We start from the raw sequence: 12,264 nt of genomic DNA, 5'->3' as shown, positions 1-12,264 counted from the left end.
GTCCTCATTACATTAGCCTTGGTCTCATTAGCCGCGCTTCAGCGGCCCGGGGCCGCCCGGGGCTCAGGAGAGTGGCCGGCTCGGAGCTGCCGGCCCCGGGCCATTTTTTGCCTGATCGGACTCATAGCCGACCCCAGGCACATTCAGGTACACGCCTTGTTTGTGAAACGTCAGTCGGGCACAGCCCACTTTCGCCCCAAATCACAGAAGGACAACAACAGAACAACGACAAAGAAGGAGATTAAAATGGAGCAAACTCTGCTGGAGCAGGTCGCCGTTTGGCTCGTAGCCTACGGACAAAGACGACAAGAACTGCAAGGAGAATGGCTTGCCTTTCAAGAACAGTTTTATTACATGGCAAAGTTGTCGATTCAGAAGCTGTATGGGACGCAGCGCATGTTAAGAAGACAAAGACGCATGAAAATACGAGCAGCTCGACAACTGAGAGAGTGAACAGAAGGAGACGTGCGAACATGCCCAGTTATTCCCCCCAATAGCGCACAGAAGCATGAGCCCCGGACATAGCGAGACATGAATGTGCAGGTAATTGAATAAGTTACCATGTGAAAGGAGACCAAATCCCGGAGACATAGCACCTTCATCAGTTGCTATAGAAAATTATGAGCCCCGGACATAGCGACACACCCCCTCGTTGCGGCGTGCCACCTGTCTATTCATGGTGAATGTGCAGGTAATTGAATAAGTTACCATGTGAAAAGAGACCAAATCCCGGAGACATAGCATCTTCATCAGCTGCTATAGAAAATGATGAGCCAGGGGAATAGCGACTATTTATTAAAGTAGCCACGGAAGTAGCGTAGCCTACAAGTCGTTCAATCTGCATAACATCGGTGTGTGTCCTGCAGGGAATTCTAAGTGTGCGCACTATGGCACATGTCTGCAAAACGTATGCCTATGGTTTAGTATGTCTGCAAAACATGAGACACTAGGGCAGCAGAGTGAGGATGATTTTAAATAGGCCTAAGTCAATAACAGCTGTGCTTTACTGTGTAATAATGTGGCTGCATGGGGGACTTATCGCTAAATTCTGGGCAAATTATTAGTTTGGGGTGTTTGGCTTTCTTATGGCATAATTTCATAAGATGCAACTTTGGCACTTCTGTTTGTGTTTTTAAAGTTATTTAGCCAACATAACTTTTTTTTTGTTATCAGGGCATCATGGGCACCACTACACTTAAACTTGGGATGTCATAGCTAAGTCATGTCGGCTTTTTTCTGCTTTTAGCCGCCAACTCTTGTGCCATTATCGTGATTTGGCATGCTTTCCACTGGACACCAATAAAAAGTGTCTCACAAATACTCACACATGACATTTATGTCGGCTTATTTAGCTTTTGCGCTATTATCGCCGAAGGTCTGGTAGGCTATATCGCACGTGGGCTATATCGCCCGAGGTTGACCCCGCCTCCGAGCCTCGGCGGTGCTTGCTGGCCCATCGAATTCGACGGGCCAGGGAAAGCGGCCCTTAGCCCCACAACCTGGCCCGGCGGCCATCTTTAGCACCTAGCCCCCTTTTGATGAGATCACCGTCAGCCCCCTTTTGTCCGGGCCAGCCCGGGGCTGGCCCTGCAGTGAGACTAAGGCTATTGATAGTATTGGGTGGGGGCCCTTTCAGATGACTTTGTCCTGGGCCCAGCCAAAGCTGTCAGCGGCCCTGACTGTATTCATAATGTGCTGAACGTGGCCCAGCTACCAATCAAGCAGGCAACACGGCCACTTCAGCACTGGACAGCGCCATTGGTAACATTGTCACACTGATACTCCAGGTAGGCCTACATTAGCCCGGGAAATCCCATCTGAAAGGCAGCATGGGTGCTCGTGCCAAAGCACTAGCCTGTGGTAGGAATTCAATCTGAGAGCTAGAAGAAATGGGTGGAATGATGATGACTTGTATTACTTGACAAATGGACGTTGTAATTTGTTTGAATACAGCTGACACGATTGGCTATGGGCTACCTATACGCCAAATTATGCATTCATGACACCAAACAAATGGCCATGGACTATCGTAAACCAAACCTCCACTTAAACCACACACAACCTTATTAACATAGGGGGTCTCCAGAGCAGGCCATATCTCACTTGTGTGGTGTCTGGTAGTCTGGTGACAACCAGACAAAGGCTACATATTTTCTCAACGAAAAAAAAAAGATTCAAACGTTAAACGTGAAAAATTAAACATTAAAACATGGTAAAAATGGATGTTCTGTTTAGTTTCATTTTATATCAATGGTCACTGATTAGGTTGTACTCAGCTCTGTCTGCTCCGTAGCCTTCTTTTGCACTGACGGAATAGTGTGTAATAAAATAAAATAAAATATTAGTGTAATAAAATGTCTTATCCATTCTTGTAGCAAACTTCTACAGCAGGTGTATTAAGCTAGTACTTGTCTCCGTAAAACAGTGATACATTTGAGAAAATGTGTGGCCATCACCGTTGCCAACTATCTCACCCTGATGGTCGGGCACAGGTTTTATGAAAAGCAAAAAATAATTAAAATGGATGTGCTTTTTAAAAAAAAGGTTGCCGCTTTATATCAAACATAATTTCAGAAATAATCATGAAAATTATGAATTATTAGGCCTATAAGGCCCAAGATGAAAATTGCTCAAAAAAGGACTAAAAAAAGGTTGCCACTCACTTTGATTTTATATCTAACATAATTTCAGAAATAATCATGAAAATTATGAGTTATTAGGCCTATAAGGGCCAAGATGAAAAGTGCTCAGGGGTTGCTGTAGACTCAGCCTCAACTCAGTAGACTATCTAAATGACCAACTCCCTGAATGAAGTGTAATAAATGTCTCTGTTCCTATCCACTCGTTTAACTAAGTTTAACGGCAGCTGTATGAAGTTATGAGTTATGACTGCTGAAGTTATGCATGTCTCCTTAAAACGGTAATGCACTACAGAACACAGATGTTATGCTCAGTGGCACAAGGACAGAACAATAGCGACTGCTCCTAACATTGAGAAATAGAAACAGCTGCCTGGCTGAGTTTGTGTTTGTGTATCATTCACACATGTATGTTTCAGTTATGGCCTTTACTCCTGCCTGTTTGTCTGTCTGTCCTTACTGTTGGTCTGTCTGTCTTTCTCCTGTTTTTTTGCCTGTCAATTGTGCAAAAGAAGTGGTAAGGCGTGTTCCCGTCCTATTACATTTATGTCAGGCAATCAAAAACACCAGCGGCTGGTGCTATGATGTATCGCCTAAGCCATTTTTAAATGTGTATAATCGACTCCATAAGATATACTACAGCAGTGTTTCTCAACAGGGGTGCCGGGGCACCCTGGGGTGCCGCAGGCCTCCCTCAAGGGTGCCACGGAAACGTGGCTGATAAATAAAGTATGTAATATAATACATATTTGTCTAAATTGATAAGTTAATGTTAGTCAGTGGAATCTTTCATCTGCCATTTACGCACAATTAAGTAAATATAGGTCGCCCCAGTCAGCTGCAACTTCGAACCTAGGTCGTGTGACGTCTCCAAATGTGTTACTTTTCTAAGCTTGTGTGGTATTGGATGCAGTGCCATGTTACGGCTTGTTGGTTTGGGGTGCATTGAAATTTTTCATGAATTGAGAGGGTGCCTCGCCTAAAAAAAATTGAGAAACACTGTACTACAGTAATGCCGTGTCCAGACCAAGAGCGAACTACAGATGGTGTAACTTCAATCTGCTCATTACCGTGCCGGGCCGCGACAGCGTACCGTGATCATTACACCCTGTGGCCATTCGGAATGCGGGGGGCAGTATAGCACCGCTTTTGCAGAGCAGCGTCTGCCTGTGTCTATGGTCTGTTTGTGCTTCCGTCCTTGCCCGTCCCCCAGTTTTAGTAGTAGTAGAAATACAGTCAGCAAATTGCATGTTTTATTTAGCATTGGGCATTTGATAGGGCATTTGATAATAACACAAGTGTGAGCCCTAAACAAGACCACAACCACAATAACCCAATTTAGGACCATAGGCCTATTCAACCGTTTCCACAACCTCACTGATCACAGTTGCTTCATCTGTAATGCCAGGGCTAAGAATAACGAAAATAGCAAAACAGAGTAGGCTAATAAACCGTAATGGAGAGACTGAGGAGACATGAAATCAAGCGGCGGAGTTCGGACCATTTTGAGTGGACCGATGTCGCTTGCTTTGTGTAGCCCTATCAAGCAAGCCTGTCTGTCTCATTTGTGCGATGAGCACAAAAACACAAATTGAACCACTCGTATAGTGTGAGTCAAACAGACATGAACAACATTGTAGCCTAATGAAGTAGTGCCCCGTCATGTCAGCATGAGAGAGGTGATTTTACATTTGGCGACGACATTCCGTCTTTAAAACTGGCGCATGCCGCTTCCCCTATTGCAGGTTATTACCTGATCTACACTGTCGTTACCACAAAAAACAAGGTAGCACAACTTAATACTATTACTAGCCTATATATCTGGTAGCCTAAATAGTAGGTTGAAGACGGGGGTATTATTGGTGCACTGGGGTTTTTTTTGCGAAGCAGAGTAATCTGCTTCAGTGTAGCTCATGTTGATCCCTCCCTCAGTTTTAGGCTACAAGTGGAAAGAGTTAGCCAATTGCGCACGTAACATTGGGTATTTGATAATAACACAAGCGTGATCCCTAAACAAGACCGCCAGTCGACGGTGTTTTGTTTTCATTATTCTGTCCTGCATTCACCGTCTCAATTCCGCTCCTAACTTATAGGCTAAGTGATGTCTGTTAATTATTTCTGCACTACCTATTCAAGTCAGGAACGGATATCCTCAGGACAGCCTACGGACTAATAGCTTGAAGACGTTTTTTTTGTATAAGAGGCGGGCACAGCGCGTTGCATTCTGGGAACGCCGCCATATTGATAGCTAGTTGCTACGGTAAACAAAGACCGAGTAAACAGCACAGAGAAAGAGCACAAAGAAACAAAGTAACGAGTAAACAGCGATGTTAAAAGCGAAGAAAGGATGCGGAATATACCGAGACACACTGCAGAGGGAAGCCAGGGACCGTTATCTGCAAAAGATGGGCTTCATAAACGGACTTGATCCCTACGAAATAGCAAGCAAGGAGTGGCGCGTTGGGGAAGATCTTCTACCACCGTTTGCGAGGGAGGACATATTTTCCTATCTTGTGTGTGGTGTCAGTGCCTACACACATGAGGAATTTCGCTGCTACAAGTCGCTAGAGGCTTACAAACATATGACAGAAGGAAAAGTGTACGACATGGAAGTATTCAAACCGAATGAGAACACAATCGTCAGAGCCAAGGTAAGCTACCGTCTCAACATGGTGTGTTGTTTGTTGTGGTGATAAGATAGGTGCAGGCACTAACGTAAAACATCAAAAATGTATGTAAACAAATCTTATGCTGACTGTGCGTGTCCTGGGATACTGTAGTTACATTCAGATGATATATGACTGTCCTACCATGGTACAAAAATGGCATACACATTACGTTTTGGTTGGTTGAGTGTGCCCTGCATAGAATGAAACACACTGAAGCATTTATTGTTTGTTGTAATCATTGTTACAATGCAGTGTTTCCCCCTGAATTCTTGTTAGTCAAGGTGGTTGGCCGTAAAGTATACTTTTTTTGGCTAAGCAACTTTAGAAATGACATTCACACCATGGACTGTGTTACATAATATATCTTTTCAGGGGACCTAGTCAAGGTGGTAGGTGTTTCTTGTCAAGGTGGCCGCCTTAGCAATGAAGTGCTGGGGAAACCCTGCAATGTTGTCATATTTTCCTGTGCCTGTTTATCACTTAAAGGCAACTTACCCTGTGTCCATCTTTTTGTCCTTAGGTCATGCACTCTATGCGCCAAAATGACCCTCCACTGAAGCCTTGGGTTATCCTAACCTGTGAGGGCCATGTACTCTGCGCTCACTGTACCTGCATGGCTGGGATCGCAGAATCCTGCACCCATGTTGGGGCTCTGCTCTTCGCCATAGAGGCTACTGTCCGTTTACGTGGAACGAAGACTGTCACCGATGTCCCTTCATACTGGGCAGTTCCATCCGCCATCAGGAAAGTCAAGGGAGAGGTTGCCCACAAGATGGACTTCACAACAGCGAAGGCCAAGCGCATTGCCCTGGATAGAGCAATAAATGATGGTACTCCCATGCCTGGCCCACGCTCACGTCCAAGAGCAGTATACAGACATCAGAGCACACTGAGTGACTTGGGGCGGGGGCCACTCCTCAAAGATCTGCATGAGGAACGAGCAGCATGCATGGCGGCAACCGAGGAGCATTACAAATTCTATGCAGGAATGCACTAGTGTGACTTAACTACAATTACAAATTCTGATGTAAAAGTAAACTGACCTTTCATTACACTACTTGAAAATAAAAAAGAAAGGCACTCAAATTTGGCTGTGTGTCATGGCATTTTATTGTGGACACATTCAACTTTACACAACACTCTTGCTCATGTTTGTAAGACTACAACACACAGAAACAATCTTGTCCAGAAATGTTACGTCTTCACCATCACATGGCAACACAATGCTGATCGGTAGTTTTGCTGACAACAGTGTGTACTTGTTCCGAACAACCCCAATCACCCTTTCCACATGAATTCTGAGATGGGCGAGTTTTCTTGTGCTCTCCACATCTCTTGCTTCCAGCTGACAGTGTCCTCTTGTGAAGGCAGGGATCTTTACCTCTGCACACATAAGTCCCACACTTTCAGAAATATCAAAGCCCCGATCAGCCAACACTACATCTCTGGGTAGTAATCTATCAAGAATACCACAGTTCTCTGTGACATGCTTATCACTGATGCGCCCCCCCCAACCCTTGGAAATGAAAGAAATGGTCCCGTATGGTGTAATACCAATAAGGTACTTCATAGTTGTGTTGTGCTTGTAGTTTGAATAAGCCTGAGCTTGAGCAGTAAGATTTGATGGTCTCTCTATGAAAATTTCAAAGCAGTCCACAATAACAGCAACACGATTTCCAAAGGCTTCCACAAACTGATGGGGCATAGTGGTGTACAGGGCCTCTCGACTTGGCCAGATGATCAGAGGTGTGATGGTGCAGTACAAAAGTTCTACCATGCTATTGAAGGTTCTGGAGATGGTGGTCCTGTCAACACTGAAGACGTAGGCTAGATGTTGCATCGGCAAGTTCAGTCTGAGGCGCATGAGTGTGAGGATGAGCATTTGAAAGGGTGACAGTACTCTACTGCTTCGTGTCATGAGTGGCAGAAGAGTGGCTAAGAGAGACATGAAAATCTTTGCACTTGGTAGTCCAGTGTAATACCTCAGCCTCACATTATCACCCTTCAGGGAATCTTCATCCATTTTTTTCTGACCAAGCTCTAATTTCAGGGCCCTGTTCTCCTCCAGCAGACGGTTGATTTCATCGCGCCGTTTCTGGCAGAGGTCACATTCTGTCTCCGGTCCCGGTTCAGCTTCATGTTGTGAATCTTCAGCTGTGGATCACAGACAGTTTTTGTTTAGCTCAGTGTGTCATGCAAATACAACAAGAGCAAATAGACTGTAATAAATATAAGCCTTATGACCCTCTACTCCAAAGTCAAATTATTCATGTTATTTCACAACCATTTACATTGCATGGGAGTAACATAGTAATAATCCTTAACGACACACTCCTGCTGGAGAGAAGACCTCAGAGCCCTCACAAGGTTATTTTTTCTTTATGCATGTTTTGTAGGCCTTACCTGGTGTGTCAATGGTTGTCTCAGGCATCACTGTGTCATCCACTGCTGATGTGGTCTCAGTCCTTCGGCGTTTCCTTGCTTGCTGTCTCTCAAAGCGTGCCGTTTCTGTGGCCTTTGTTTCAGTGTGTCCCAGGTGCAGTGATGGTGCCCAATCCGGATGGGAGGTGTACATTGCATCTACTGGCTTTCCTGGTGAAACAACCAAAACTATTAACCCTACTATAAACTACTAAAGACAAAATAATGACAAAATAAACGGAGTAGGACAACTGTTTTGTGTTTCAGTGGACCTGGCTAACCCTCTGGAACACAACCCTACTTCAGCTCATGCTACATGCTACAGATCAGCCAACAACGGTTACTTGAAATGATACATGAATAAAAACAGTATGTTATGTAACTTACCAGAATGAAAATGCCGGGAACACACTCTCATGGACACTGGGATTGAGTCGAAAGTTATATTTGGCCGTCTTACAGCAGCAACCCATGCTAGCCGGCGACTCTTTGTTATGGAGGACATTTGTTCTCCATTGAGACGCCTCCAGGTAGGAAAACGGTAAAAAGATAATCCATTTAGGATTTTTTCCCCGTCCCGTCACAGCTTGCGCTTCTACAGCCTACGACACAGCAACGGGCGACCATAGCGACAGCAGAGGTAAAATGAAACGGTAAAAAAACAAAGCAAACTACCGGTACTAGCAGAAGAAAGTAAGTCCTCACAGGCGCGAAGTCGAAGTGTAAACAATGGGCTGGCCCGCTTCCAATATGGCTGCCACGCAACGCGTGACGTCATGTGCCCGAAATTTATTGGGCTGCTTGTGAACATTTCATCCTTTCAATGCGCTGTTGTGCGCGATCGACGGGATTCCGGTTAACTGGGGATGTGATGCACACATGACAATACATCTGTTACACCGGGTGTGGCTAATCATCTGTGATTAGGACTGCAAATTCAGTTGCTTCGGTGGAGATGCGAACCAACAGTAGGCTATGACTGGGGAACTATGACTCCTTCGGAGGCTGGATAACCTGTCGCGCCACGACATGTCACAAAAGGCTGTGCAGTCCCGTGCACTGCACTGCACTGCTGTAACCCACCCATCCCCCACAGACAAACATTCATGTTCTGAAAAGTTCAACACGTTCTGAACATTTTAGCCGCTTTGCATTAAGTTTTCGAGCAGACACTTGTCCACGGTGACGCAACATCGAAAGTGAAACGCAGAGACTGTTCACAAATAACTGAATAAAGATTTCATTAAAAAAAAAACCCCACAGCATTTCTATGAAAATGTGCTGGGTGACCACACTGCCTATGCCTATCCAGATGCACGTATAGCAACAATGAGAAAGAGAGGGAGAGACGGAGAGAGAGAGAGCGATTAGCGCGTATCTCTGTGTGTGTGTGTGTGTGTGTGTGTGTGTGTGTGTGTGTGTGTGTGTGTGTGTGTGTGTGTGTGTGTGTGTGTGTGTGTGTCGGGGAACATTTGAAGTGAAAAAAAACACCCTCCCCCACTTCAGCATCAGATGTTGGTGGTCTACAAGTCAATATGTTTACCCGACTATCTTGTAGCCCAGTCATGAAGTTCATAAAGCCATCGGTAGCCTATAGGCCAAGATATCCAAAATCCCTCCGCAAATTTCTGCATTGCCTGAGTTCATAGGCTAAAACAACTTTATTTAGGCCTAACTTATTTAGCTTACTTTATTAGCCTTATTTAGGCCTATTATCGTATTTAGGCTTTAACGTGGGCCTATTTTACAAAATATCGAAAGAAGGAAAAGACACGACAGACAAGTTGAGGCTTACTGATCGTAGCCTATTACAGCAAATCGAACATGCGCTTTATGAACACACTAGCCTGAGGGCAAACATCTTCTTGGCACTATTGAGATAACCAGGCCATGCCATGAATTCAACTACCTGGGCCCACACTAAAATACTGACAGACTACAATTGCTTGGATCTTCAGTGGGTTTCGTGGGTCCGGGGGGATGGGTGGTGATGGCACGCTTGATGTATTTTTCCCCACCCCATGCATGCACGCGGACACACAGGGTCGGGACATTCACCCAATGAATGACTGAGTGCGGCTAAATATGCCTGTTGCATATCGTAGCCTAATTATTCACACATCACGTCAAGTCACAAATTAGTAGTCTCTTGCAGTTGACCTATGCCAAATTAACGTCCTCCCTGTAAGGCTGCACTAATTCAAACAGGTAGAGGAGTCGGCTTAGCCTATAGCCAAAGTCTATAAAATGATAAAATAATTTTTTGTAATTTCCAATTATCTAGGCTATGTTTACGATAATGATTTGTTGCGCTACGACGGTGCTCAAGACAAGTTGGAACATAGTCATCTCAAGTGCTCCCATTTTATTTTGATCCTGCTTTAAGTCAATGGGCGAGAGGGACGGATGAAACGGGTGTTTCATTCGTCCCGACAGTGTCTACTGACACTAAAATCCCTTTTGCCTGTAAACCTGACAACTTTGACTTTTCATACTTTCGGATATGTTAAAGTTTTCGAGTAAATCGCAGTGTTTCATTCGTCCCGAGTTTCATGAGTCCCTGCTCTCCCCTACTGCCTAAACTGTTACAGTTTAAATGCGTCCTCTCCAAACTGTGTGTGTGTGTGTGTGTGTGTGTGTGTGTGTGTGTGTGTGTGTGTGTGTGTGTGTGTGTGGGCGAGAGAGGGAGAGAGAGAGAGCGAGGGAGAGAGGCGCTTAATTCCCCGCAGAAAGAGCAAGGCGATGTCTCCAAATATTAGACAAATGCATCTTATTTTCGTTAAGTAGACATCAGGGATGTATTTTGCTTAATAGCAACGCCGACCTGATTGGTTCATATTGCTCTGAATAGCCACAGAAGGCTAGGCTATATTTTAATGGGTTTACGCGCGCGAGGTCATCTAACTGTGGTCACAGTCGCCAGGTGCTATTATGAGAGGAAAACTATAGCACGTTGGCAAACATTAAAGTCAGTTTAAGCCATGCATATGATGAACCAGTTTTCTTGTTTGAAAAAACACACTTCCCGGTGCGCAAGGTACATGCATTTCTGACTGACCCAGATGAAATCGCATGAGGAACTCCATGATTATGAGATGACATTGCATAGGCCTATATTTCCCAGCATATATTCCCCCCCCCCCCTCTCTCTCTCTCCAAACCCAGTTGTACTTGGACTCACTTTTAACACCGCTGGCCTTGAATCGCAGCACACATTGCAGTGAGCCGTGCCGTGTGCGAGTGCTGAGCAACTTCACCCCTAACGTTTAACCTAGACTAGCGAGTGCAGTGTTGTAAATCACGTGGAATAAGTGCAGCGATTACCTGCGTAGCCTACTTAATTATGGAAGTGAGTGTCATTTGGACTGCCTATGGAATCAAGCCTACTGTCACCAAGCTCTTCCTGTCTCCCCAGCCTCGCAATGGATGGACACCTGGCCACCGCTCCTCCGCCTCCTTCGGAACGGATGACTGTGGGGGGGGATCTCCAAGGAAATTTGGAATTTCGGACTTGTATAGATTTGGGGTGCCCCGGGACTCTTTTAGATTTCTGTTAGTTAATAAATATTATTTTAAAACTCAATATTTGTGTCTTGGCGTATTTGTGGTGTACAGTACTCTCCAGGGTATTTGGTAACAAGGAGAGGTGTCGCTGGAAAAATGCGCACTTTCTCACCTGCGACACATAACCCGACAGTTGGTTACACTTAATTTGAGCACGAAAACAGCAATATCAGTCGCTTGCTAATTTTTGCCAATGTGACAACATTAAATTCATTAGGGAAGTGTAGGTTAGGTTATCGCCCCAGCTGTTGGCGATGTGAGATAAATAGCCAACGCTTACACGCTCAAACGAAGCGCTGTTAGGTTACTGCGGTGAGGTGTATTGCACTCTCAGTAATTTTTACCAAACGAAAAAGTATCCACATCCAGACAACAAGTCTGAAGTTGCAATATTAGACGTTTCAAATCTTGCGATGCGATAATCGGTATGGCTTCTGGCTACACTCAATTTACATTTTGTCAGAGCTTGCACATTAATGCAATTCATCCGATCATCATTTAAAAAAAAAAAGAAAATTCATTACATTATTTAGGCTATTCTTTTTATGACTCTTCCTACTTCCTGGAGGTGTTCTCACACAATTTATAGGCATGTTGTTATCCGCTGAATCGGTGCGTGCTGGTGAATATGAGCATATATTAATATGCCGTCAGCATCGTCTAAAACATTCCAAGCGCTCCCAAGTGCCACCCGGCGGTTGTTTGGGTACACTGCAGCTAGGCCCGGTACGTACCGAGGTGGATGACGTGGCATTACCTCGGTAAAGGGTGTGCATTGTAGGGGGACCGACTGTACGCTGCCTGGTAGCGTGGGTAGCAGAAGAAGTTTCGCCTTGAATACGCTGTATTCGCTCGAGACGCAGCATTGACATGTTTGATGCAGCTAATCACATAACGGCTCTGGCTTGACAGCCTGGGACATTCGGAGATATGAACGTTCCGATTGGTGGCCGCCGAACAGCGTCAGGGCG

At 45.0% G+C, this 12,264-nt stretch overlaps 1 protein-coding gene across 1 annotated transcript; it reads right to left on the bottom strand.

The window, feature by feature from the left end:
- Window positions 1–6,409: 6,409 nt before the first annotated feature.
- On the bottom strand, window positions 6,410–8,196 carry LOC134459726 (uncharacterized). The gene is made up of 3 exons (XM_063212120.1): window positions 8,117–8,196; window positions 7,712–7,900; window positions 6,410–7,462 (listed from the first exon to the last, which is right to left on the bottom strand). Exons 1-3 carry the CDS (start codon window positions 8,145–8,147, stop codon window positions 6,438–6,440), a joined length of 1,245 nt encoding a protein of 414 aa, XP_063068190.1. The 5' UTR covers window positions 8,148–8,196; the 3' UTR covers window positions 6,410–6,437.
- Window positions 8,197–12,264: the final 4,068 nt, after the last annotated feature.

The sequence above is a fragment of the Engraulis encrasicolus genome, chromosome 12 (genome assembly GCF_034702125.1).
Source record: "Engraulis encrasicolus isolate BLACKSEA-1 chromosome 12, IST_EnEncr_1.0, whole genome shotgun sequence".
NCBI lineage: Eukaryota > Metazoa > Chordata > Actinopteri > Clupeiformes > Engraulidae > Engraulis > Engraulis encrasicolus.
This window is presented reverse-complemented; position numbering and strand designations above follow the sequence as displayed.